We start from the raw sequence: 26417 nt of genomic DNA, 5'->3' as shown, positions 1-26417 counted from the left end.
AAAAGATAAAATAATCTACAAAAACACATAACTCTGATAAAGATATTTTGATACCATCATAAATATCTCAAGATTCTCGAACTGCTCAAATTTAACAACATCAAAATCAAATAAAACAGCAACAGTTATCAAAATGAGTGGGGAAAAAAAATGAGCCGTCCATATCAAAAGTTTATTCTGTACAGGTGTATTATTCCTGGTTTATTTCTGTATTTTAAAAGTATTTTTTAAAAATTTAATTTTTTTTAAATTAATATATTTTTAATATTTTTAAATTGTTTGAATGTATTAATATCAAAAATAATTTTAAAAAAATAAAAAAATATATATTATTTTAATATATTTTTAAATAAAAAATATTTTAATAATCTGCCGGATCGGAAGACTGGCACTCCTCTGCAAAAGTCTTCGTCGTTTTATATTTATATAATATAAGCACATAATGTATTGACCTTGTTTCTTGCTCTCAAGTCTCAAGGACCAGAACTTTGGATTGCAAATTATTTCCACTTGGAATTCGACCAAATTACAACGAGACAACCTAGAATGCACAAAATCTAACAGGAAATCTTACGAGAGTGACTTCCGCTGTTTACATTATTCTTTCCAATTATATCCAATGTGATTTCTCCTCCCAGGTGTTCACCGCAACGAGCTGCAATTTTCTTATTTCATTACAACGAAAAAAGTATTCATTTTCACGAACCAAGTGCCACAAAAAAAGGTGCAAGGAAAATAGGCCGCGTTTAATACCTTCCTTGTGTGGACAGCAAATTAAAATATATAAAAACCCAGTTTTCATTAGAGAAATCCCATAAAGATTCTTAAAGAGAAAATAGATGAAATATTTTTGACCAAGGAAGGAAGGTATTCTTTTCTTCCTTTTTAATACAGGCAGGAGTATATTAAGTCACAAGTTTGCACTATATTGCGATCAGATAAGAAAAAATAATTTGAAAAAAACAATACCTAAACCGAAATAAACTTTTTGATAAAGTTATTAAATGCAACACGGTGAATCAACTTTGAATTCTTTTAATCCACCCCGGATACTTTCGTGCCCCAAGCTTCAAATTAGATCGTTTAAAAGTTATATCAACATGATATGATATGATCAACTTGACTTGTTCAAAAGCATCTTTATTAAATACCTGATCTGACTTTTAAAAAAAATCAACATCATTTAATTTTTAAAACATTGAAAACATAAATATATTTGCTCGACTCGGATCAATCCAAGTTCATCGTGAAACCTGCTATCTAAGTCACGAACTCCTTTACACTTAACAACTCTCATATTTTACAAAACTTTTTTTATTTTTTACTAGATATAAAAAACAGACACTCACAAATTTAAATTCCAACTTAATATAAGAATATTTGTTTAAACAATCGATAACTCCATCGAAACAAATCAAAACAAATTACAAATTTTAATTTACAGTAAATCTGAGTGAGCTTATTATATTTGTGATTCGGGTTTTGAACTCTAGTGGATTTAATAAATATTTTATGAAACTAGTTTTGATTTAATAATATAAAAAATAATTGTTGGTAAAATTGAACAATAACTAAATATTAGAATGATTATTTTAGATCGGGGTAAACTTGTAAGGAAACAAAACAAAACACATACAAATTATAATTTAAAATGGATCAAATATTGAATTAAATGATGAAGTTTTTCTTAAAAAATAAAAAAAATCAAAGAGAGAAACAAAATATGTGCATCGGTTTAGGGGGCTCAATATGCCTGGACTCACTTTGCCCGTACTCTTTATATATATATATATATATATATATATATAAGAAATGAAAACACAACATGAGATGTGCTGACCAAAAAAATTGAAGGTTTTTTTTTTTACTTAAACAAAACATGACACGCAAAAAATATATTTAAAAATGTGGTAGTGATTTTTTTAAAAAGTTTTTTTTTTAAATAATATAAAAATATTAAAAAATATGAATTCAAAGTAAATGAAAAAATAAAAATTTTAAATTTATTTTTTTTTTCAAAACATGATATCAAACACACTTAATAAGTCTTATCATTGAAAATTGATCATTTATCAATTTTCTATTTTCTTTGTTAATCTTTAGATGGCCTTCGCTTTCATATCTCAGATAACATGATAAAAAAATATTACAAAAATGAGCGTTGTAATCAATATTAAAATTTAAAAAGTAAAGGATTTGTACAAGTAAGAAAACAGAAAGCAAATGGAATAAATAGAATTTCTTTTATCGAATCTGAGATTGGTTATAAGATTTTTTCTTGTTTCAAGCTTTGGTTTTTTTTTTAATCTCCTTAACAAATTTTAATAAAATTAATCATTAATCTGGACATATAAATGTGAAATTAGAAAAAAAATTGAAGGGTGAAAATAAAAAAAATAATTATCATGGATTACTACAATATTTTATCTAGATTTTTAATATATTTTGTAATTATAGTTACAATACCCTGTGAATTAATTTAAAATATTAAAAGAATAATCAGAATCTGTACGTAACAGTTGAACTATGGTTTTACTAATTTTTATTTTTTTTTATTTTTATATTATTTTAACATATTTATATCAAAAATAAAAAAAATTATTTTAATATATTTTTAAATAAAAACTCTAATACACACCCCATAACCAGCACAAAATGGTGAGTTGTACAGATAATTCATAAAAATGGTGAGTTGTACAGACAACTCATAACTAGTAGCCACCAGCACTGGCTCACTGTGGTCCCCACTAACCACAGTATACAATTTGCCAACGCATTCACAAAACTCAAAATGGGAAACAACTACCCCCAGTCCCCCGCTATATGAAAGTTTAATCGAGTTTCTAAAATTCAAAGTCACGCGATTTTATCCCCGATTAAAAGTAATTAGCAAAAACAATTTTCATTAATGCGTTTTTTTTTCATGTCCCATTATTGGTAATATTATTTCCACCCTCAAAACCCAATCTCAATTACAGTAATAAAATATGAAATCACGCACACTAATTTTTCTCTTCACTTACTCCATTAATTATTCTAGAATTTTATATATATATATATATATATATATATATATATATATTGTAATTTGTTTTTCCCTGTAACAAGGAATTTAATTTAATACCATAAGGTGATACTGGAGTTGGGAGAACCAAAAAGTTACACAAGATTGACAAATTTCTTTTCAAATGTAAGAATGTAAGGGTGACATTATTAATATTTTGATAGTTTTACAGACTTAATTGAAATGGAGGGATGTTTCTTTAGATTAAATTTTTTTTAAAAAAACTTTAAAACGTAAACCCTCCCGCCACCTCAATATTACCATATATATGTAACAGTACACCCATGGGAATCGTCATTTAAAAAAAACACCGAAAAGGCAAAAAAAAACTCATTCACCGCCGCCTCAGAAACCCCAAAACAAGAGGCCTCTCCAGCCTCTTCAATCGTCAGCACAGTCAATGTCAATTCAACCACGACCCCTCCCGCCACCGCGGAATCCCCGGCCTACTATGCTCAACAAGCAGCTATCGTGGTCTCCAGACATGACCCGCGAGGAAATATGGCTCAGAAGAAAAGGAAATTCTGCAACGCGGCGCCGGTGCAGCAAGAGTGTGACTGACGATGATTTAGAGGAGTTAAAAGCATGTATTGAATTAGGATTCGGGTTCGGACCCGAATCGTCTGATTTGGATCCGAAGTTGTCCGATACCTTGCCCGCTTTAGGTTTTTACTGTGCTCTTAATAAACAGTATAGTGGTTGTTTGTCTAGATCAGCTTCGACGTCGTCGCTTTTGTCTGTTTCAGGTGAAAAGGTTCTTTTTGTTTCTTAATATATTTATCGTGTTCTAGGCGTTGGATTTGGTTTTTATTTTTTATCTGACAGGTGGTGTTTTTCGGCAGGTGATGATCCGGAGATGGTGAAGAAGAGGTTGCGACAATGGGCCCAGATTGTCGCATGCTCGGTCAAGCAATTTTCAGGGGAACCAAATTGATGTACTTTACCTGCCAGTCGTTGACAGAATGGTAAAAAAAATTAATTTTTTTAACCAGATTGATGTAGGATATGCCACCGCAATTATTTTTTCTAGAGTATTTTCCTTTTCAATTTCTTTACGTGGGTCTTGATTAACCTGCTGCTCATGGATGAAGAATGTAGAGCACAACGAGGTTCGAACTGGTGACAGTTGCATGTCATTTCTGAATTCTTGGAGGAATCACTGCTATAATGCCTTTTCAGGGAATGCTTCTTGATAATTTTATTCACAAGCTTCTTCTTCTTTTTTCCGTAACTTTATGGCAAGCTTTGTACTTTGATAATCTTACTGAATCATCGAAAGATGTCGTAGAAACTTAACGCGCGCGAATTCACGAAAGAAGAGATGGCCTGGTAGAGACCAAGTTCTTTCACTTTGTCTTTGTCGATACTAAGTTCTTTGCAGAGTAAAGGTTTCAAGGAACCTTGATCTTAACGTTGATACAATCTCCTCGATCATCCTAATGATCATATCAATCGAGAATAAAGAACATGTCGACGAGCCCGTACGTGTAGTTGGGATTCAGATAATTCGAATGATCACTTGCACTGTGAAAATCCAAAATGTGAATTAGCATAATTGAGCGACCATGGCATTATTAACTGTGTTTACTGAAATGTTCTTTAATAACCTCATCTTCATTTTGAAAATATTCTTATTATTTTTAGTAGATCACAATTTTTTTTTTATATATATATATATATATATTATTTTCAATATAAATCTAGAGAATAATTAGTAAAATGTCACATGTTACTCTCTAAATACATAAAAAAATTTCATTTTACTGCCTCGTGGATTTAACTGGAAAAAAAACTAAAGGTTTAATTTGAAAAAATAAGATGCTTTTTAATAAACAATGCTTTTTAATGGAGTGATTTTAACATGAATGTAGGTGTCCGGATTAGTTTGCGTATACCTCGATTAATCTCATATATAGATCCTAAAGTTAACAACTATATGAATTTCTAGTGATTTTAAGATTTGTAAAATTTTAATTTTTTAAAAAACTAAATATAAAATTTGGATAGATAAACTACATCATTGTAAAATTTAAATTGATAATCTTTTAAAAAATAAATATAAAATCTGCCTAGATAAACTAGCATTAATATTTGGAGAGGCTGTACTAATACATGATTAGGCTGTGCCAAATTGTCAATATGCGCCACCTCGTTAGTTTCCATGGCCATAATTGAATTTGCAGCAAGCCAATAAGAGGCTGGCCATGAAGTGGGCTGGAGTTACAAAATCATTTTAGCCAATCTAAACCTTCCAATTGGACCAGTCCAAATTTGGCCACGTACTTGAAAATTAAATCCATCGTATCTTTGAATTTGAAAGAGATTGTGTCATTCAAAAAGACTGTGGAATGAGAATTATTCGACTAGCTCCTTCTGTTTTGCAGTGATGTGTGACCTGGACGGGATACCTGTAAAATTGATGGAGAAGTCTTATAGTGAACAGTATAATTGAAAGCAATCTATTAGTTATTTTCTACAGTGCACCTTAAAAAAAAACAAGAAGATAAATATAGAGAGATGAGAAAAATTATAAATTGAGGTATTTTTATTGTTTTTGTTGGGTCTTCAATTTTATTTTCTCTTTTTTTTATATATTTATATTTTAAAAAAAAGTGGGTCAAATAAAGTAAATAATATAATATCAATTAATACTCCCTATACCATAAAATTTTTCATTATTCACCCCTTCCAACTAGGCACGCTAGCTATCAGAATTTAATTCTTACATGAATCAAAATATAATACTATCAATTTCAACAGGGTAGCCTGTAATTAAGTATGTATGTTTTCTTGATCCATTTCTTTAATTCAAATTTTGAGGATAGAATTTAAAGAAATTGGTAGGTGGATATAAAAAATGTGCTTTTAAGGTAATTTTACATGCTCAGCAGAGGATAATTCCAAGGATCCGAAGCCCGTGTCCAGTTCATTAAGCAAGGCGGTAACAGTTTAAATTCATGCAAGATACACGTAGTGGTATTTACTTGTAGCTTTTTTCGAACACCACACGTCAGTTTAAAGACACGGCACATCACAATTCACAATTTACATTCACCCCAACACTAAAGTGTACTTTGCTTTTCTAATCCTTCGGTGATCTGCGTTTGAAGCAGGGAAAGAAGAAGGATGCCAGAAATTAAAGAGGAGGCGAATGATCTCCGAAAAAGAAAAGAAAAGAAAAAAAACCACCACAGACCCATTCCTCACCACATTTTCCCATGCTGTCATATATGTGATGATGAGAGCCCATTATTGAACGCATGATAACTAAACTGCACAGGCTGCTTTTACCAGGGATCACACAGATCCGTCAGGAATCTCCACATTCCACCTTGAAAACCACAGTTCCTGCAAGAAAAGAGAAACCACCATTTTCTCAATACTCGCTCTGATGTTATCATGCTTGATGCCACTGCTAAAATGGGCATGAAAACGTGGAAGCAGGCCCTGTAGAGACGTGCACCTGACGGCACCATAGCTTGGATGGTTCCAATGTAGATGAAGGCCCACCATTACTCTTTGTCTGCAGTCCCTTTTGTATGCTTTTCATGTCTTCAATGTCAATGCAATGGAGGAATCATGACTGCCCACGTGGTGCATGAAACCCCACTATCAGTGCCAGGACGTCGAGAGATTGCTTATCTTGACTGGGTTCTCCTTTTGGTGACAATAAATTATACAATATGTCATATGTGGATACCATGGAATCTTCCTGTACCAGTTTTGATTTGGTTTGGATAAGTGCAGTTGGGGTAGTTATGGCCCGTGTTAGTGCCAGTTTATAAGAATCACACTGCAGCATCAAAGCCTACATCCACCCCACGGTTCTGCTTCATCCAGTTTGTTTAAGCCCACGTTAGAATAGGATATCCAATTGGGCAGAGCTTTTGTGCTATGAATCACATTGAATTCTCATGGTTAAAGAGATTTGTTTTTTTTTTCAGTTCTGATATATGAAAATTGTCTTGAAATAAACATAATTATTAAAAAAAAATGGAATTCATCCAACTTTAACTCAAAAGGTATATCTCCGAGCACAAAAAACTCATTTTCATGTATAGTAGTAGATTATTGGGAAGATATTTTTGCTTGTATGTGAAAGTAAATATTTTATTAATAAAATCACTTGATTTCCTGATATTTAAATAAAATAAAGGTTTGTCGAGGAAAAAAAATGTTAATATCTCATATGTCGTTTAAGATGTAATATTTTTTTTAAAAAACGAAATAAATTATAATTCCTCCAGGCATGTTGAATTATTTCTAAATTTGATGTTCACCTTTTTTGTTTATTCTAATAATCAATTAATTCTGAAACGTTTTTCATTAAAGAAGATTAATCTTTTATTCTAGTTTTATAAAAATCATCTATATATATTTCTCTTGATTCATTCAAGATAAAAATATTTTTTCATTAAATATAAATTTAAAACGATATTATGAAAAGTAAATTTGTTTCTCTATAAAAGAGCAGTATTAAGAGACTCTGATAATATTTGGTATTGATTAAAATATTTTTAATTAAAAAATATATATTATATATTTTTTAAAATTTATTATTAATATTAAAAAATCAAGACAATTGAAAAATATAAAAAATTAATTTTAAATAAAAAATTCAATTTCTTAATAAATGCGCGTCCAGTGCCACATGGGCCCCTGACACCATGATCAAAGCCATTCATATGATCTCATACAATGAACGGTTGACATCTATTGACCACCAACACCAACTCGCATGCAATCCCCTCCTCCAGACACTGACAAACCAATAAAACACCAAACCTCATCACCATCCACTTTTTTTTTGTCGGAAAGCACAAATCATCGGTGAAGAGCAGCCCACCTTTCCTTCCCTCATTGGCTACATGTCACATCATCTTTTCAACTCTATCCCATTGGACCACGTTGCGAGATCTCAAATCAAGAAATAAAATATTAATAAATAAATAAAAGTAAAAATCTTTTGTAGCTCCTTAAATTGGTGACTCGTGTCCGGGAGGCATTAGACACTTGTCGCCTCCACCAGCAAGTGAAGAAACCCACAAGAAACACTACACCCTCTCTAGTCGCTGCCTAATTTTCATTTTTGTTTTATTAAAAAAAATAAAGGTAATAAAAATAAACTCTCTATATCTCTTAATTCTTTTATTGTCTCTTACGGTGTCTGTCTTTCTCTTTTTAGCACGCTGTTTTGTTTACTTTTTTTTTTCTCTATCTTATTTATTTCCTCTTTTTTTTTTTGTTTTCTATTTGTATTATCTCTTAAAAATATTGTTTTCTTTGCTAGATTTGAATTTACTGTTTTCATCAATAGATAGATTCATTAATGTTGGAGATGGTTTGTATGGTTAACTGGGCTATCTTGTTACCCCCCCCCCTTCTTTCTTGTGTGGTGAAAGTAGAAATATTGTGATAAAATGAATTTTTTGGAATTTAATTATTGTGATTTTTTTTTTGTTTTGTTTTGAACTTGGTATTGATTTTTTCTTTTTATTTGTTAATTTGAGCTGGTGTTGCCTAGTTTTTATGGTTTTAAAGCTTGATCCCTTTTTTGCATTATTTATGGATATTTGAGTTTGGGTGTGATGGTACCGGTACATAAACATGAAAAGTAACAAACTTGAAGCTGTTATTGGTTTGCTATCTACTTTTTTTCAGTTTTAATGAACCTTTTGGATTTGAAATTGAGGAGAGCATGAAATTTATTTGAGATTGAGCTTAGTTTGATCTCTATTTATCGATAATAACTGCACAAGAGTGTTTTTTTAATTCTTGAACTCGGTTCAATGTACTTTGTGCCATCGTTATTCCTGGAAATGGGATCATCTTCCCCCGCTCTCCGTGTCTGAAACTTTGTAATTTCATTGATTCGACTCTTTGAAACTATGCTTTAGTGTGTGCTTCTTTTTACGAAAATTAGGTGCTATGTGAAAGTTTACTCTTGGTTTAACTGATTCGAAAATTGCTCAGTTCGTTTTGTTATGTTTTTGGAAATGGTATTTAAGAACACTTTAAATATTGATAACTTTTCTGTTTCAATCCATGGCTAGGCTTGTTTTTGTGCTATTGGATTTTCTGACGTTACCTGTGTTGTTCGTGCATGGTTGTGTGTTCATGGTTGCTTGAACTTGGGTATTAAAATTTTGTATTATCCGACCGAAAATGTGAAAATTGTAACCTTTACTTGTATATGACTTGAGTTGGTGATTTTTTTTTTCTTATCTCAGTTTAGATAGAAGTAGTGAGATTCCATTCTGATCTTCTTCAATCGGATAAAAGTTACGAAACTCGTTGATTGAGTCAGCCGTTGCCACTACTTAGAAGATTTTCAAAAATGGACTCTCATTGGGACTTCAAGAACTTTGGAAATACCTCACCAGGACAAGGAAGCGTTAGAAAGTCACTAGAGAATCCCCCCTTGGTTCGCCAGTCTTCAGTATACTCATTAACCTTCGATGAATTCCAAAATACCTGGGGTGGTGGACTTCAGAAAGATTTTGGATCAATGAACATGGACGAGCTGTTGAAAAACATATGGACTGCTGAAGAGACCCAAGCAATGACAAATACAGTTGGTGTGGGTGGAGAAGGAAGCACCCCAGATGGGAATTTACAGAGACAAGGGTCTTTAACTTTGCCTAGGACACTAAGTCAAAAGACTGTTGATGAGGTTTGGAGAGACTTGATAAAAGAAACCAGTGGTGGTGCAGGATCCAATTTACCACAAAGGCAACAGACTTTAAGAGAGATGACTCTGGAGGAGTTCTTGGTGAGGGCTGGGGTAGTGAGAGAGGATACTCAACAAATTGGAAGGCCTAATAATAGTGGATTCTTTGGTGAACTATCGCAATTAAACAACAACAACAACAACAACACTACTGGTTTGGCTCTTGGCTTTCAGCAGCCAAATGGAAACAATGGGCTTATGGGTACTGGGATAATGGAGGACAATTTAGTTTCTAACCAGCCTTCTAGTTTAGCTCTGAATGTGGGTGGAATCAGACCCTCTCAGCAACTACCGCAGCCACAGCAGCAGCAGCCTCTCTTTCCCAAGCCAGCAGCAACTGTGGTGTTTGCATCACCTTTACACGTGGCAAACAATGCTCAGCTTGCTAGCCCTGGAGTGAGAGGATCAGTTGTTGGGATTGCAAATCGATCTGTGAACAATGGTCTAGCTCACAGTAGAGGAATGGGAATGGTTAGTTTAGCAGCTAGAGGTGTTACAGTCGCAACAGGATCTCCTGCAAACAGGATATCACCGGATGTGATTGCAAAGAGTAATGCTGACACATCTTCACTATCGCCAGTTCCTTTTGTATTTAGTCGGGGAAGGAAACCCAGCGCAGCTCTGGAGAAGGTTGTTGAGAGAAGGCAGAGGAGAATGATTAAAAACAGAGAGTCAGCTGCAAGATCACGGGCTCGCAAGCAGGTAAGTATAGTGACTGAGCTATTATTATACATCTTTCAGCTGCTGAGTACTCCCTTGTGTGTTGCTTTTGTGCTTAAATATTTTCCCTGACTTTGGTATTTAAGATCCAATCAAGGAGCTATTTGTGTTCTTGGTTGTAATTTTAGACGTATCCATTGTTCTTTTGCTGCAGTAGAGGTCTGGTTGGATGCCTGGATGGCATCACTTGGTGTTTCCACGCATGGATTTAATTTTTTTTTCCTGATTATGGACACCATGGGCTCATTGTATCATCGAGTTTTCATTAAATCTCATTTTTTTCCTTTCCACTTTGAGATGCTGATAAATAGGCAAACTCTGCTTGTGAGGCAGCAGTATTTTAGAATGCCAGATTGTATGTAGTTTTAAAGGCCATTTGTATCATGTAAGTGCATAAGTGTGTGGTTGGTGGTAGAAGTCAACTTCTCTCTTATCTTAATAACAAGCAACAAGTTATGGTTCACTTGGCTGTCCCCCTTAAATATTACTTGTACCTATAATAATAAATACGCCATTATAAACTATTAATTTTCAACTAAGGTGTTCTTTTAAGACAGGTTGGAAGCTTTCCAGTATAGGTGGTCAAAAAGTACTGTAAACTATTTGATTGAAATCTGTTGAGGCCTTGCTTCTTTTTTTTAGCAGTTTTTAATTTGTCCTGGTTTCAAGCATCCATCAACATGATACATGCAGTGTCGTTCTTAAGCTGGACGCACTCAAAAAATATATTTAAAACACACTGGTCCTGGAGATTTGTTAAATGTTTTAGTTCTCTCAGTTCAGTGAAACTCTTACTGTTTAGTAAAGTTTTTATTTCATTGACGTGATGCCTGATCAGTAATTTTCAACTGAGAAAAATGATTGATGCTTCGTGTTGCTTTCCACTTTTGGGTTTCTGCAGGCCTATACATTAGAGCTGGAAGATGAAGTTGCAAAACTTAAAGAGCTGAACAAAGAATTACAGAGAAAACAGGTATGCTCTTTTCTGGAAAAAAAATTCTTGGAATTTGGTGGGCGGCAAACTTGCTTGACCAAATCTTGGTTGCTGCAGGCTGAAATATTTGAAATGCAGAAAAATCAGGTATGGGCCTCTTTACTTGTACTGTTGCCTTTTACACTAAATATCCTTGGTTATGTTTTTAGAACCATTGCAGCTTGTATTTTTGGATGGGGGATCATTGTGTCATGGAATTGCCATCTTCTTTGTTTATATCCTTAGTTTGTTAACTTTTCCCTCATCTTATCTCAAATATAAAATTCCTGGGTTATCGTCAGAACAATATGTCTTGTAACTTCGTAGACAATTGCTTTCTTAAATTGATCAGGGGTATTTCAAAGTTCACTAGCCATACTAATCCTTGCATTTGCTGAGTAGTGTTCTTTTTTTAATGTAATGACTGCACATAGTGCCCTTAGCTTTGATCAATTTTGAGCAGTGACATAGGTTACCAACAGTATAGGGAAAGAATGTAGACAGCACTGAGCTAAAGAAGGCAGATAAGGAAGGAGTCGATAGCAAGCTAAAGTGCATTATTGTACCTCTTCTCTATGTAGACCTCCTACTAGTCAGGAGGTGGCATGGTTCCCGAGTAGACTAAGAATCTCGAGTCGAATTGTGCTATTTCATTGTAGTTGTAAATTCTGAAAATCATGCGCATCAACTTCATCAGTAAGGCGAGGGCTGATTGTCCTCTCTGTTTTTTGCAGTTCTTAGAGACAATGAAAGCGCAGTGGGGAGGTAAAAGACAATGCTTACGAAGGACACTGACTGGACCTTGGTAGAGTTGATAAATTGATTGTGGATAGTAGAAGCAGTGCTGCAAAATCTTAGCCATTTGTGTGGTGTAAGGATTGGAGTGTGCATATGTGATTTGCATCTTATACTGCAAGGGTAGGGTAGGGTAGGGTAGGGTAGGGTGGGTAGCTGTATGTGCAGTGCAGTGCAGGAGTAGAAGGTTAATATGTGCAGTGCAGTGCAGTGCAGGAGTAGAAGGTTAAGCTGTAAATTATGACATGAAATTATTATATCCCTGTGCATTAAACTTTCTTATATGTGTTAGTTTGTTTGGTATTGCGGTAGCTGTTATGGTTGTGATTTGAAAAAAAATTATTTTATAAAAAATATTTTTAGTTGATGTTGGCTTAAAAAAATAGGTGTTTGGTTAAAATTGTGGTTGAAATTGAGATTGAAGAAAAAATAATTTAATGTATTTGATTAAAAAAATGCTTTTCAAATTGAGGTTATAAAATAATTAAAAATATATATATTAATATTAATGATTTTTAATTTAAATATTATAGATTTAACTACTGTTATTACATCATGAAATAAATAATATTGATATTAAATATTTTTTATTATTTCATTAAACTATGTGCAATGTCATCACATACAAAATCTATTCAACAATGATTATATTTTTCATGGTTTTTTAAGCGTGCAACAACAAAAACTGAATTTTTTGTTATGTTATTAAGCGATTTTCTTCTAATTTTTTGAACAGAACACAATAAAAATAAAAATTGAATTTTTGTTTAACTGGGCCGGACCCGACAAGAACATAATTGAAATTGTGATCAAATTTTACAAATGCTACGTCATTATGCGATATTCTTCTAATTTATGTAGTGTTATTAAATAATATTAAATATTAGTTTTTCGAGTAAAACATAATTTTTTTAAAAAAAAATCAACAATTTCATTACATACAAAATTCATTCGGCAATAACTACAGTTTCCATGATTTATCCTGCGTGTAATAAAATTAGATAAAATATTATCATGAATAAAATTGAGATTATAGTACGAGTAAATATAATTCACCTTAAACTAATGTTTTTAAAAAATATTGTTCACGTTCACATGAACGTGAACAAGACGAGTGCAATTAATTAACTGCACTGGTTTTTCAAAAAAAAAACTTTGAGTGCTGGTTTAAAAAAAAAACTGTTCACTTAGTAAACAGTGTGCAGTGGAGCATAGCTTCACTGTTCAGTGAACAGTGGAGCCATGCTCCACTGTTGAAGTTCCTTTCCCACCATGAGAAGCAGCAAAATAGTGCTTCTCAAAACCTACGGTCCAATCTTTGATTTTAGTGGGTCCTATCAGCAAGACGCATTTTATTTTCCTTAACCAAACGCTATCATGTGTGGTTACGGGTGAACTTCACTCGCAGCCACACTCTCAAAAAGCCACTTAATCTTTTACTTTCCATCCTGGATTCGAGAAAGATGTTATGAACCCGTGGCAGTGGCCTGTTATCCTTCCCACTACCAAAAGTGGCTACCAAAAATGGGAGGTTGTCGACGATCGGATTGTTTTTATGTTTTTAAAAAAATTAAATTTTATTTATTTTAAATTATGATTTTTTTATATTTTTAGATCATTTTAATATACTGATATAAAAATAAGTTTTAAAAAATAAAACAATATTATTTTAATGTAAAAAATATTTTAAAAAACTTCTATACCTATACTATACTTTTAAATAGACACAATGTGTAAAACCAGCCTCACGCCCTTTCGGCTTGGAATGGGCAGGCCAGAGAATAGCCACCACGGACCCAGTCTTCTGGACAGAAACAAGGTCCCGTCACATCGGTGCTTCCACTTGGATCACAAGCCCACTATACTGGGCCCAGACTCATCTCGTTTGCTGTGTCCAATATAAAGTGAGGGAGCCAGTTCCTTTTCCCCGTAGAGATTGGGCAAGGAACTGCGAATCGACATAAAGGAGGTGCTTTGCTGATGTGGGATTCTTCTCTCTTCGAGCTCCGGACTCCCCTGCTCCATGGATGAAACTTTCTCAATAAACACAATATCTTTTCTTTATTATTCTTATTTTCCTACAGATACTTCATCTATCAGACTGCAGATCATTGTTCTCTTTGAGTGGATGTGTATGGTATAATACATGTAGGATAAATTGACGCCCTGAATAAGCTAAGTTAAAAGGGTTAGCAATTTCTCAATAGGTTTTCAGAAACCAAGGTAAAGGTTGGCAATTTCTCAATAGGATTTCAGAAACCAAGGTAAGTGTAACATTCCATTATTATCAAATATTCACAAGTGCTTCCATGTTGGTCTTGCCTTGGAGCTGCCATGGGAATACATGGAGAGATTGCAAACGAATCTTTTATCAAACAGATGAAAACATCTTACACCACACCTGATCAATGCAAGCTAGCTGTAAGCAAAATGAATCACAACGCACCAAATTTCCCAAAGGTTGTCCCTTGATGCTGTATATTTTTTAATAATCCTATCCAAATCGTTACACGGCAAAAAGTGTGATGGCTATGAGGATTATTGACATCTTTGCAATTTCAGTATTAGAAATCTTGAGATGAAGTTTGCAATTTAATCCTAAAAAAATTGGAGGGTAGAGTTGTTTTAGATTTTTAATATTGAAGCAACAAACTCAGATAAGACCAAGTTAACATGAAAACCTATACCTCGGGTTATAGACTTGTTTCTCTAATAACTTAATTGTTTTGAATTTATTTTTTATTTAATTATATAATAATTAAAAAAATATATGCATTTTCCAAGGTCGGTTTTGAACAATACACTCTAGAAGCTAAACTTCCCCACCAAATTTTAGCAATGACTGTTAAAGTAATTCTGATCAAACATAAAAGGAGGCTAGAATTCTCAATAAGATGTTTATTATGAATGCTTAAGTTAACCTAAATACAAAGAAATTATATATAGGTTAAACTGAAAATACTATTCTACCCTTAATAAATAAAACTAGATAAATATTACTTAACATCTCCTCTCAAACTCACGATGCGGCATCTACAAGCATCGAGAGTTTGCCAACTAGAAAACAAAAACGAGATATGGAATGCGTCTTGGTAAAGAAATCTGCAATCTGCAAGGAAGAATGAACGAAAGGCAAAGTAATGGTGCCATGCTTGAGATGATGACGAGTAAGATGACAATCGATCTCAATGTGCTTAGTTCGCTCATAAAAACCGAGTTGTGAGCAATCTGAATAGAACTCTGGTTGTCACAATTCATAGGAGTAGGATGAGAAAAGAAAACTCTCATATCAGCAAGTAACCAACGTAACCAAACAATCTCTTTGGTAGTAGATGCCATGACAGAAGCTGAAGGAAAGTTGAAATACCAGATTTTGCAGAAGCGGAAGACAAAATATCACTCTAAAATTTTTTATTTTTCTTGCAGAAACTTAACTCAAATACCAAATTGCATAAACTGAAGAGAAGACGAAATACCAAAACAATTGCAGAGACAGAACAGAAATACCAAATTACAGAAGCTGATACCAAATTGCAGAACAGAAATACCAAATTGCAGAAGCTAATTTCAAATTGCAGAAACTGAAGAGAAGACGAAATACCAAAACAATTGCAGAGACAGATAGAAATACCAAATTGCAGAAGCTGATTCCAAATTGCAGAAACTGAAGAGAAGACGAAATACCAAAACAATTGCAGAGGCAGAACAGAAATACCAAATTGCAGAAGCTGAAAAATCTAAAATAAAGTTTCAGATATTAATTCTTCAGCCGCAAGCACAAAACTTGATCTTCATCCTCCATCTTTTAATAGGTCAAACAACTCATGTCTGATGTTTTGAAAAATGAATCTGAAGTTAAGCTTCATAGGAATGCATTGAGCGTGTTGGAACATCCTACAGGGAATGAAGTGGATGATGATAACAATTTTGACATTGGTGAACATAATTTCTACAAGGGCAGCGAGTTCCATAAAATTAACAAACCAAGGGTTCGATCAACTAGGCTCTGATACCATGTTAAAGTAATTCTGATCAAACATAAAAGGAGGCTAGAATTCTCAATAAGATGTTTATTATGAATGCTTAAGTTAACCTAAATACAAAGAAATTATATATAGGTTAAACTGAAAATACTATTCTACCCTTAATAAATAAAACTAGATAAATATTACTTAACCTCCTAAAACGAGGTAGATTCAAGACTTTATCACTTAAGAAAATGAAGCCTATAAAGCTTAACTGAGTGCAAGTTCACGAGCCTCTGTGCATCCATTCTTCATTTCGTTGAATGCATTAGATTTTTCAGATGCAACTGGAAAAAGTAGCATGTCTTAATTCTAAGTGCAAAGTTCCTACACTTCAAATACTGCTGAATGAACTGGATGGCCTGTAGTATTATTTTAGTGTTCGTTACACTTTAGGATGCGACTTTACCACATAGAATTCACCAATATGGAGTTCTGTCATTCAAAAACACATGCTTGTATCAGGACTTTCAATTGCAGTAACAGAGGCAAGTCAGTGTAGCTTTCACCTCCTTATTTCTTAATTACCAGAAATAAATAATAGTCAAATCCTTTGATGATGCCTGCATTTTCTAGTTTATCAACTTCATAATCTGGATAGGAAACAATAGAAAAGAAATGAAAATCAGGTCATGTAGATTGGATATCATGGAATGAAGAGGCTTCAGTTTTGGATCATCACCTCTCTCTTTCTCTCTCTCGTACTTACAACTGGAGCATTATAATGAAAATGGTACAAGACGGACAATGTACTTCATCAAACATTCTTTCTAGTTCCCTCATTTGAAGCTGCATTACAAGCTTAATTGGGTTGACATGGCTAAGTGTATATATATGAAGATCACATAATTCTTGATTTACACAATATATATAGCACGCTCCCTGCCTTTTACTATCTATTAAATTTGAATCCATGCTCTGCATGTTTGATATACAAAGTTAAAGCAAATGCAATTAATAAATAAAGATATACTCCCAATAAAATCATAAAATAAGACAGGGATTAAACCAGAAGAGGGAGCATCCGTAGCAGCTTTTCCCAGTGGCCTTTTAAAAAACCCAAGTTTGCTAGCCAATCAGCAGCTTGTAAGCATGATGAACCTGAACCACCTAGTCTCTAGCAAGCAAGTCCTGGACCTTCTTTTTGATAAATAGTCCTGTACCAATATTGCAAGTCAATGAAATTTACCTTTGTAGCATGTGAACTGCCATTAGCACTGACAGATATCTGGGATGCAAATTACCCCACTTAGTTCAATGAAATATGAGTAACTGATGCAAACCAGAAACAACAGTAGAAAGGTCATATATTACAGTTTGATTGTTCCAAGTGGAGGTAATAAGTTTAAACTACAATGGCAGTTCAAATTACATGATACAATCAAATTTCCTTAGCTATAATGCTACTTGAACACAATCTAGTGGGGTAACCAGGTTGTTTCTGGTTTGCATCAATTACCTAAAAAATTTTATCACATGACATGCCATACTGAAATCAGCTGAAAGGATGATAATCAGTAAGAATCTCCCAAAATTTATTCAACCGAAGAACCAATAGAGAGAGCCAATTACCTCCTTCAAAAGCAATCCCTGCTGGAAAAAAAAGGAAAAAAAAAGATGCAACTCAAGACAAAGTTAAATCCTTCAAACAACCAATCGAATCAGCAAAAAAGAAGAGAAGGCAGATACCAAACAAAGCAGAGGACCACAACAGCCTCCCTCTCTTAAAAAAGAACAAACATCTGAGCTAAAGGAAAAGAATAGGAAGAAACCCTTACGAAGATGGACAACGTAGACCAGAATTGACCATTTAAAAAGACAACAGAAAAACAAACAGACACCCTTTCAGATCGCCCGAAGAATAAGTGGACAAAGAAGTAAAGAGACAGCAAGCACAGGAGTAAAACCAAAAACAAAAGGCAAGTGAGATAACCTGAAGCCTTCATAGTGGCGGCATCATAATAGCCTAAAGGCCCTAAACTGATAGAAACAAACACAAAATGCTAAATGCCCTGTCAAATGCATTAATGGAAGGCCACCTCATATTCGCAACCAAAAGGCTCAACCCCAATAAAGTAGCCTCGATCATAACAACCTTTCAGCAGCCGAACCTTCTTCCTAAGAAATTGTCTGACAACCTCTCAGCAGCCATCAAAAGCAATGGCAACATGTTAAGCGAGGCTATTGGAAGTTGCAACTATTTATGCTATTATAAATTCCACCATAATAATGTGGAAGGATGAAAGGAAATGGTTAACATGCTATTCCCATTAAATAATGTTTTTCAAGTCTCCAGTATATAGGATTAGAAGTGAATTGTCACCACAAACTAATGTTGTTCAAACCTTGAATGAATGCATCACGCAGTCCATAAATACAAATGCAAGCAATTTGCATAGAACGGTGTAGCCTCTGCATCATTGTGATCATGCATGTAATTGGCAATATCCTGCAAAAAAAATATTTAGATGCGAAGAATAAACCAGTCAGCTTTAATGCTTATAATTATTTATATTTGCATCAAACCCGTTGAGGAAAAGTTTTTCTGTCCAGATTGAATTAAATCTGAAAGAAACAACAGAACTAAACCCAGTTTTCATATTGAATGAAATTTCTAAAGAAACTAATTCTAAATCATGATTGAAACTAAATGTGACAGAAACAGAGAAGAAAGAAAATATAAAAGCTTAAATATAATCATTACCTCCAAATAAGAATTCCAATCAGCTGTGAAATCTGTCTACCATACAAAATCAAATCAGAAAATAAATAAAAAAACTCAGAAAGCTTGCAAAACCCAAATGTTTTTTAAGAAAACAAAAGGAAATGTGAGAATTCACCACACAGAATAGATTAAAAAAAAAAAGCTTATATACTTCCCCACAAGCCATGCCAACCAAATTCCAAGAAGCGGACACAAAAAGATAACAAAGCAAGCGAAGCCTCTCAGACACAAAATTCCCTATCAATAATAGAAAAAAGCTCACCTGACAACATCCCAACCGAATTAGAAGAGGGAAGAGAGGTGGGGCAGCACTCAATCAGACCAGCTGGTCAGGAGAGAACAGGGTGTGAAATCCCAGGAACCAAAAACCCACCCTTTCAATTCAACCAAGAGGGCAAAGATCATGGCAAGTGGGGCGTGCATTTAATGTACAATGATGGCACCCCCACTCACCAATGAAGAATAAGGTCCACCGTACGATCAAGGCCATCTAAGCTGAACCCAGACCCGCCAGAAAGCAGCCAGCCAAAAGAAACCCAATTCGTATGAGTCCCTCCTCCCCTAGATACTTCATCAGCGCACGCCAAAAGGAAGAAACAACATAGAGGAAGTGATTGAACCCGGAGTGAGCTGCTAATGACACACTGGCCGTGCAAAATGATTTTAAATGCAGGGAAAAAAAAGTGATGGTCCAGTTTTATCAGCCCATCAGACCATATGAGCCTAGGAGACGACAGCCTGTTATCCTTCCCACTGCCAGGAGCGGGAGGTTGTCGCTGCTCTGTGAAACCAGCCTCACGCATTGCCCCCCACTTTAGGAGACATGTAACCCAAGCCTTCGCTGGGGTCACATGGCTCAGCTCTCGGCTTGGAACGGGCAGGCCAGAAATTTATCACACTAGACTCAGTCATCTGGACAAGATCAACGTTCCATCACCTTAATGCCTCCACTCGGATCACAAGCCCACGCTACCTGGCTCGGCTATTCTTCTTGTTTAGCGTGTCCACTATAACGAAGTAGACAAAGTAAGTTTTAGTCGATGTGGGATTGTGCTCCTCCCTACTACTTGTGCAGCTTGAAACTTGGTGACTAAACAAGTCGTCTTTTTCTTTGTTGTTCTTGTTTTATTTTCCATAGACATGGACACTTCTTCTCTCAGATTGCAGATCGCTTTGTCATTTGAATGGATATGTGTATACATAGCAGGATACATCCAGATCTTGTTCAGATTTACACCCCGAGTAAGAGAAGTTGAGATGCTTGAAATTTTTTTCAATGAATTCATTAAAAACCAAGAAAGTGGAAGGTAAGACTGAACTCGGCAGCAATTAGTGTAATGCAAATCAAAATGAATGCTTCCCGTTTGGTAAACAAGTTAATTAGCATGTCATTTTATTAAATAAGGAATAAAATCCAGTTCTCTAGATGCGAAGGTGTCGTTGGAGCTCAGGCACATGATTGGTTGGCTGTTGTGTTTGCATTGATCATGACTGTTATGGAAATGCTAGCATCTTGTATAGTTGAATTAGGCAGCCAAAAACATAAATTCAAAACCAGATCTTTATGTTGTTTTCCTTGCACTTCTGAGTAACTCATTAGTTTCTAAGAGCTTATCGGTGGCATTTAATATTGTGGCTGTTAAGCCACCGGGGTAGCAGTGCTTTAGTACTACCTGTGGGAGCAAGCTCCAAGTAGTGATACTTTTACTACTAATACGGTGGCTTACATGCAGACCACATGATAGCTTTCAGTATTGTTGGGTTAGGTTGCTAGATATTAAGGGTTGATTGACAATTGGACGGATGCTTTCCAGACACAACAGCAGCCAGTTCTAAAATATCCAGTCAAGAACAGGCAAGCATAAGAGGAAATATATGGTTATGATTAATCTCGGCAACATCAGAACCATACATGAAAGTCCTGATTTAAGCTTGTAATCTTTATCATTCGTTGGCAATGAGAAAAAGTCCACAATAACACAGGTCCGAACTGAAATCCCTGGTGTTGCTAATGCAACATGAGCAAGATGGGATGAATAAAAAGCAGCTGCGTTGCCCAGTTGTTACACAGAGCCATTTCTATGTCCATTCATACTGTTCGGCACTGAATTATCATATAAAGTTTGCAAACAAGTCTGTTCTTCAGCAGACATTTGGAGATGTTAGCTTCAGCTCACAACACATCTTCTGTTAATCGCCATTGGGCGAGTAGCTTTGGGCTTCACAGAAAGGCAAATGTCAACTCTCCCTCGTTCTGCTATCCAAAAAAGCAATCAGGATTCTGTATCTGGACGAACATGAGTCTCGTAAATATCCATTAGGCAAGCACCTCAGAAAGAGGATTTTCTTTCTTAACTGGCTGATATGAGTTCAGGGAATAGACTGTTCTCCATGGAACAGGGATCTTCCAAATTGTGTTTCGTCCAGAAGGACCTGATGGCCTAACTCCTGGGATAGTCAAAAACAAGGCCCTCAGCTACACATCTTGTCCTTGCATGGCCAAAAAGCTTGCTCACAATAGCCAAAGCAAAATCTGTTATGGTAGAAAGTCCCTTGCTTGTGATCAATTTACCGTCAATAACTACTTTGGCACCATTTGATACATTGTTTAGGTTGGTCACAACAGAGGGGTGTGCAGTGGCTCTCTTATCCTATAGTTGGGAAGAAAAGCAGATCCTTCAGCGTCCTACTGTTTAGAAAAGAGATTTCAATTAGTTCAAATTACCTTTAGTAAACCCTGTCTGTGAAGAACTGCAGGGGAAGAGCAAACTGCTCCATATATTCTGCCAGCTGTATATTGCTCTTGGAGCAGCTTCTTTAGAACCTTAGATTTGTGTAGCCGCTCAGCCCCAGCATTTCCTCCCTGAAAGCACACAGCAAATCAAAACTCTTCAAGGATACAACGCAAACACAAAAGTAGATGTCAAAGATCGCACTAGACAGCAGCCTCAATTTCGCACTAGACAGCAGCCTCAATTTCAGAAAGATCTATAATATTTAGCAAAAACTAGATTTTGGAATGTGCTACTTGTTGAGCACTTCATCCCAAGAAATGCGGCATGGCGTTAACCTGAGCAAATGATAACAGCTAATGCAGTAATTTCAGTAGCCCAAGCTACCGACAGTATCTCCACAAGATGTTGCAATTACCTTGAAGCTGAAGTTTTTTTCATCAACATAAAGCTGAAGTTAAGACTACCAATGTACTCAAAGCCCTCTTATGATATTAGACTAGTTTGCATGGTCCAAAGGCATCTGTTGATATCACAGTGGGAATTCCAAAGACTATAAAACCTCACAACTCTATGAGGAAAGAATGCAAGAAAAGCAATTTTCAATATTATAAAAAAAAATTGAGTTGTCTTACTGGTAGAATGATTAGATCATATACTGATTCAGCAGCATCACCAATTAACTTGTCAGCGACAATTTTTACGCCTCGTGATGCCAAAATTTGCACTGATTTTTCAATTGAAGCAACCACAACATCCACCTTTGCCCGCCTTAAAATATCTACAATAGCAACTATTTCAATCTCTTCAGAACCATTTGCAATTGGAAGGAGAACCTGTGTAACATGTGGAAGATTAATTTGATGATAAATAGGAAGAAACTCAAATGCAATAGGGATGAGAAGACAAACAAATGCTATAAATTGGGATTGCACAGGGATGCGGGAACTACTTCATGAGCAACTTTAGCAAATGACTAAACTAGAGATGCATTCAAAAAATATCAGTGCGTCCACCGAGCAACTGAAAAAATGCAAAATTGTTTCAAATATGAGGAGCTCTTGTTTTTAATGTGTTCCACATCCCCGCATCGAGTGTTCTCCAGGCAAAGAAGATTATAAACCAATAGGTGATTAACAGAAACAGGATGGTAGAAGAAACTTACACGAGGATTGTGATCAAAAGACCATTCAACTTTGTTATATTCTTCTTTTCTCTGGGTGTCATCATCAGCTTGCATTAGCTAATATAAGGTGTGAAGAGATGTTAGCTCAAGATGATTAACCACAAAGCATCTTCCAAAGGGTAAACATGTAAGAGAAGACAAGTCAGTTGACAGATGAATCTTTTACAAAACAAAAGAAAACAGCTCACCTGATCTATGCATTCCATATACACAATCACTTATCAAATTTCTCTACTTTTTGTCATTGGTTTTCTGTGCATTTTTTTTAAATCCTATAAAAAACCATTACATGGGTAAAAAGTAGTGACGCTTTGAAGATATGAACTAAATGAAGATATCACAAACTCTTTGCATTCCGTTTTAGAAAACTTGAAGGATCACTAAGATAATTAATGCTTTAACTCATACTGCTTCTTTCATACCATCCAGACTTTCTTTCCCCACTATAAAAATACTGTATTAAAGGATAGAAAGAAATCCATCCGATCCTTCCATAATCTGACTGAACAAAAAATATTTAAGATGTGCATGACGAGGTCCGAATCCCGGTTGAGTTAAATGAATGGACAGATGCCAAAAAAAAAAACTTGAATAATTTGTATTGCTTTCAGCAGAATTTGTTGTGCTAAGATCCTAGTACTTAACAGGATAATAGAAATTTTATGAGCCTGTTATCAGGCATTTCATTTCAGAATTCTGCACAGAATCTTCAATGGTATGAAAAGTTGAAAACAGTTCGCTAACTATCCCTGTGAACTTCAGCAGATCATGTCCAGAAAAAAAAAAGCAGAGTTTAAATCATGATTATACACCACTGAAAAAGGTAATTTTAACTTCTATTCAATTAGGAATAAGAGGTTCACAGTAAAGAATAGCATGACTAAGCTGCACATGCTTTCGATGCACTTAAGTTAATGACAGGAACTTGATTTCCAAAATGCTATGTTGACACATGCATGAAAAGTAAAAATGAAACTGGCAAAGCAATTAAACTTACCAACAATTGTCCAACCTCCTTGGCAACAGACTCTCCAAACAGCTGGTCTACTAAGGATAGAGCAAACTCGAAAGAAGTTCCTGGACCGCGGCTTGTTGTAAGCTCTCCTGAAACTTGAATTTTTGATGCAACAGCCCAGAAAGTAGGAAGCTTGTCCATAAATGCAGGGTGACCTGTCATCTTACATCACATGCTACAGCACATTTAGTCAACCAAAATACATTCATGTGTATTCAACAAAATTCAAGCAAAAGCAACACATGAAAGCCACCTGCTTTCTCCTCAGAAGGCCCCATGGAAGAAGAGTGATTGCCGGAGCGGCACATATAGCTCCATATAATCTCTTACACTCAGCTTGTTTGCTTGTAATTTGCCTGAGAACTTCACAATCTCTCAACCTTGCGGAGCCTGGCATTCCTCCCTTGAAGCCATTCATAACACGCAAGCCTTTGTTACAAATTACATGGCCAGATCAAACTACAAAAGCTACAGTTGTTTTCCAAATAAAATTTGCTGTACTAACAAGCAACCAAACTCCCTGTTACAACCCCCAAAAAAACACAATCTTCTCGATTTTCCAATTAAACCCTGTCGTTAAGTATATCTTTTTCCTATACTTAACATTCACGCTTGTATGTATACCTTTCTTTACCGGCACGATCATAAATCAACTAAACCATACTTTTTATTAATTTCTCAATGAGTGTCAGTCACTAACCAACCATTTATTCAAAAAATTAAAAAAAAAAAGAAGTTATGTCATAATATTTGCCCCGGCTACATTATCAATGAGAAATAAATGTAACAATCATGAATTAATTTGCAAACCATGAATGATTCAAAGTAAAAAACAACAAACCGGCAAAGCAACAAGATCGAAAACTTCATTGGCACATTTGGAAATGGAGGTATCAGCAACAAGCCTAGTGCCACCTGCAGCTTCAACTTCAAGCTGTGGTTCTACTGAAGCAACAATTACCTCAGCACCAGCTCTCCTCAAAACATCAACGATAATAACTGCTTCCATTTCTTCTGTACCAAAACCTATTGGCACCAGAACCTATCAATGCCACAAACATTTCAAAACCCGTAAAAAAAATCAACACTTTGGTCACTGCAAGTTCAAGTAGGCATAGTTATATCAACTTTCTACCATCATGTCGAAAGGGGAGTCTAGAATTCTTTAATACAAAACAACAATTGAAAAGCTATGTTTTTTTATAAGCATTTTAAGGTAAAAGGGTATAAGGTTTAAGCAAAAAGGCACCTTTTTGAGAGGAGGAGAGACTGGAGTGCTTGTTTCTTGAACACTCGTTGATGTTGTGGGTGTTTTTGGAGATGGGGTTTTGGTGGGTTTTGAAGAGGAGCGTTTTTTTGTAGAGGGTGTTTTTGGCTGTGGAGGAGAGGTCATGGAAGCAAATGATAAAGAGGAAAATGTAGTTTTTAAGGCACAAGTTGAAGTTAGTTTCTTGAAAGGAGAGAGCTTTGTAGGAGATGGTGAGAGAAGACAGAGCATAGACTCCATTGATAAATGTAAGTATCACTTTGGAGCTTGCAGTGCTATAGACTGTTTGTAAAGATGTTTTGGCTTTGTTTGAATCTTATCCACCAGGTATAAACAGTTTTGCTTAGCGGCAGCTCTAGCCAGTAATCAACGGCAGCGTTTCATGATGAGCACACCTTTTTTTTAATTACCACAAATGTTTATTTTTCTTAAAAAAAAAAAAACATAATTGGATTAAACAATTTCGATTGTAGAAATGGTTGGTTAATTATGCCTTACCTCTGAAAATAAAGTGTAGTTCTAAAACAACACCCGAGCCTGTCAAAAGAAAAGGATAGATTACATTCATATTATCAACAAAATTATTTCCTATGCATTACATCATGTTATTTTTTTCAATAACTAAATTATTCTCACTCTGAGTATCTCTTCTCAGTATTTGGATTTTGATTTGACTTATAATTTTATCAACAAAATTATTTTATGGTGAACAATTAAGCAATTTCTTTTTTGTCAGAATAAAGAAAGACAAATGTTTAGTACGTGGATATTTTTTATTATGAAGTGTATTAATTTATTTTAAAATAATGATATTAATTAATTATTTAGAATAATAGTAGTGATAAAATCTAATATATCTTTGTGAGTCAATTCAATAACCCACCAATTCAGAGTTTAACGAAATCAATATAATTTTTTTTATTAAAATAACATTATTTTAGTTTTTCTTAAAAAAATCAAAGATTAAATTAATCTAAGTCAACATTGACCTTAAAATTAAACCTTATAACTATAAAATTAACCTTAAATCAAACTAACCCTAGAATTAAACCTTATAACTATAACTATGTACACAGTATGACTTCATTCAATACTAAGTCCTAAAATTCAAGATTCTTATTAATATAATTGATGTGATCGTTTAAGTAATTCAATTCATTCTTCGTAGTCAATATATACGGTGAC

At 34.7% G+C, this 26417-nt stretch overlaps 3 protein-coding genes and 2 long non-coding RNA genes across 8 annotated transcripts; 3 read left to right on the top strand and 2 right to left on the bottom strand.

Annotated features, from left to right (window-relative positions):
• The first annotated feature begins 3355 nt into the window (after positions 1 to 3355).
• On the top strand, positions 3356 to 4413 carry LOC133680002 (uncharacterized). The gene is made up of 2 exons (XM_062102775.1): positions 3356 to 3810; positions 3907 to 4413. The coding sequence occupies exons 1-2, from the start codon at positions 3465 to 3467 to the stop codon at positions 3996 to 3998; spliced, it is 438 nt and encodes a 145-aa protein (XP_061958759.1). The 5' UTR covers positions 3356 to 3464; the 3' UTR covers positions 3999 to 4413.
• A 3639-nt stretch (positions 4414 to 8052) lies between these two features.
• LOC133679144 (ABSCISIC ACID-INSENSITIVE 5-like protein 7) lies at positions 8053 to 12333 on the top strand. Its single transcript, XM_062101650.1, has 5 exons — positions 8053 to 8176; positions 9295 to 10496; positions 11416 to 11487; positions 11566 to 11595; positions 12222 to 12333. The coding sequence occupies exons 2-5, from the start codon at positions 9402 to 9404 to the stop codon at positions 12294 to 12296; spliced, it is 1272 nt and encodes a 423-aa protein (XP_061957634.1). The 5' UTR covers positions 8053 to 8176; positions 9295 to 9401; the 3' UTR covers positions 12297 to 12333.
• A 15-nt stretch (positions 12334 to 12348) lies between these two features.
• On the top strand, positions 12349 to 12559 carry LOC133679146 (uncharacterized). Its single transcript, XR_009836116.1, has 2 exons — positions 12349 to 12469; positions 12508 to 12559. It is a non-coding gene; the product is annotated as an uncharacterized LOC133679146 (long non-coding RNA).
• Positions 12560 to 15160: 2601 nt separating this feature from the next.
• LOC133679145 (uncharacterized) lies at positions 15161 to 20201 on the bottom strand. 4 transcript variants are annotated; one of them, XR_009836115.1, is made up of 4 exons: positions 19012 to 20201; positions 17767 to 18756; positions 16990 to 17464; positions 15161 to 16900 (listed from the first exon to the last, which is right to left on the bottom strand). It is a non-coding gene; the product is annotated as an uncharacterized LOC133679145 (long non-coding RNA). The 4 variants fall into 4 exon arrangements; XR_009836113.1 differs by having other exon boundaries at positions 16990 to 18756; positions 19012 to 19047; positions 19295 to 20200; XR_009836114.1 differs by having other exon boundaries at positions 16990 to 18756; positions 19012 to 19043; positions 19295 to 20200.
• Positions 20202 to 20957: 756 nt separating this feature from the next.
• Positions 20958 to 25544, bottom strand: LOC133679082 (protein DJ-1 homolog C). The gene is made up of 8 exons (XM_062101586.1): positions 25215 to 25544; positions 24807 to 25007; positions 24219 to 24368; positions 23948 to 24127; positions 22930 to 23007; positions 22400 to 22600; positions 21758 to 21895; positions 20958 to 21683 (listed from the first exon to the last, which is right to left on the bottom strand). The coding sequence occupies exons 1-8, from the start codon at positions 25470 to 25472 to the stop codon at positions 21474 to 21476; spliced, it is 1416 nt and encodes a 471-aa protein (XP_061957570.1). The 5' UTR covers positions 25473 to 25544; the 3' UTR covers positions 20958 to 21473.
• Positions 25545 to 26417: the final 873 nt, after the last annotated feature.

This window comes from Populus nigra, chromosome 19, assembly GCF_951802175.1.
Source record: "Populus nigra chromosome 19, ddPopNigr1.1, whole genome shotgun sequence".
Classification (NCBI taxonomy): domain Eukaryota; kingdom Viridiplantae; phylum Streptophyta; class Magnoliopsida; order Malpighiales; family Salicaceae; genus Populus; species Populus nigra.
This window is presented reverse-complemented; position numbering and strand designations above follow the sequence as displayed.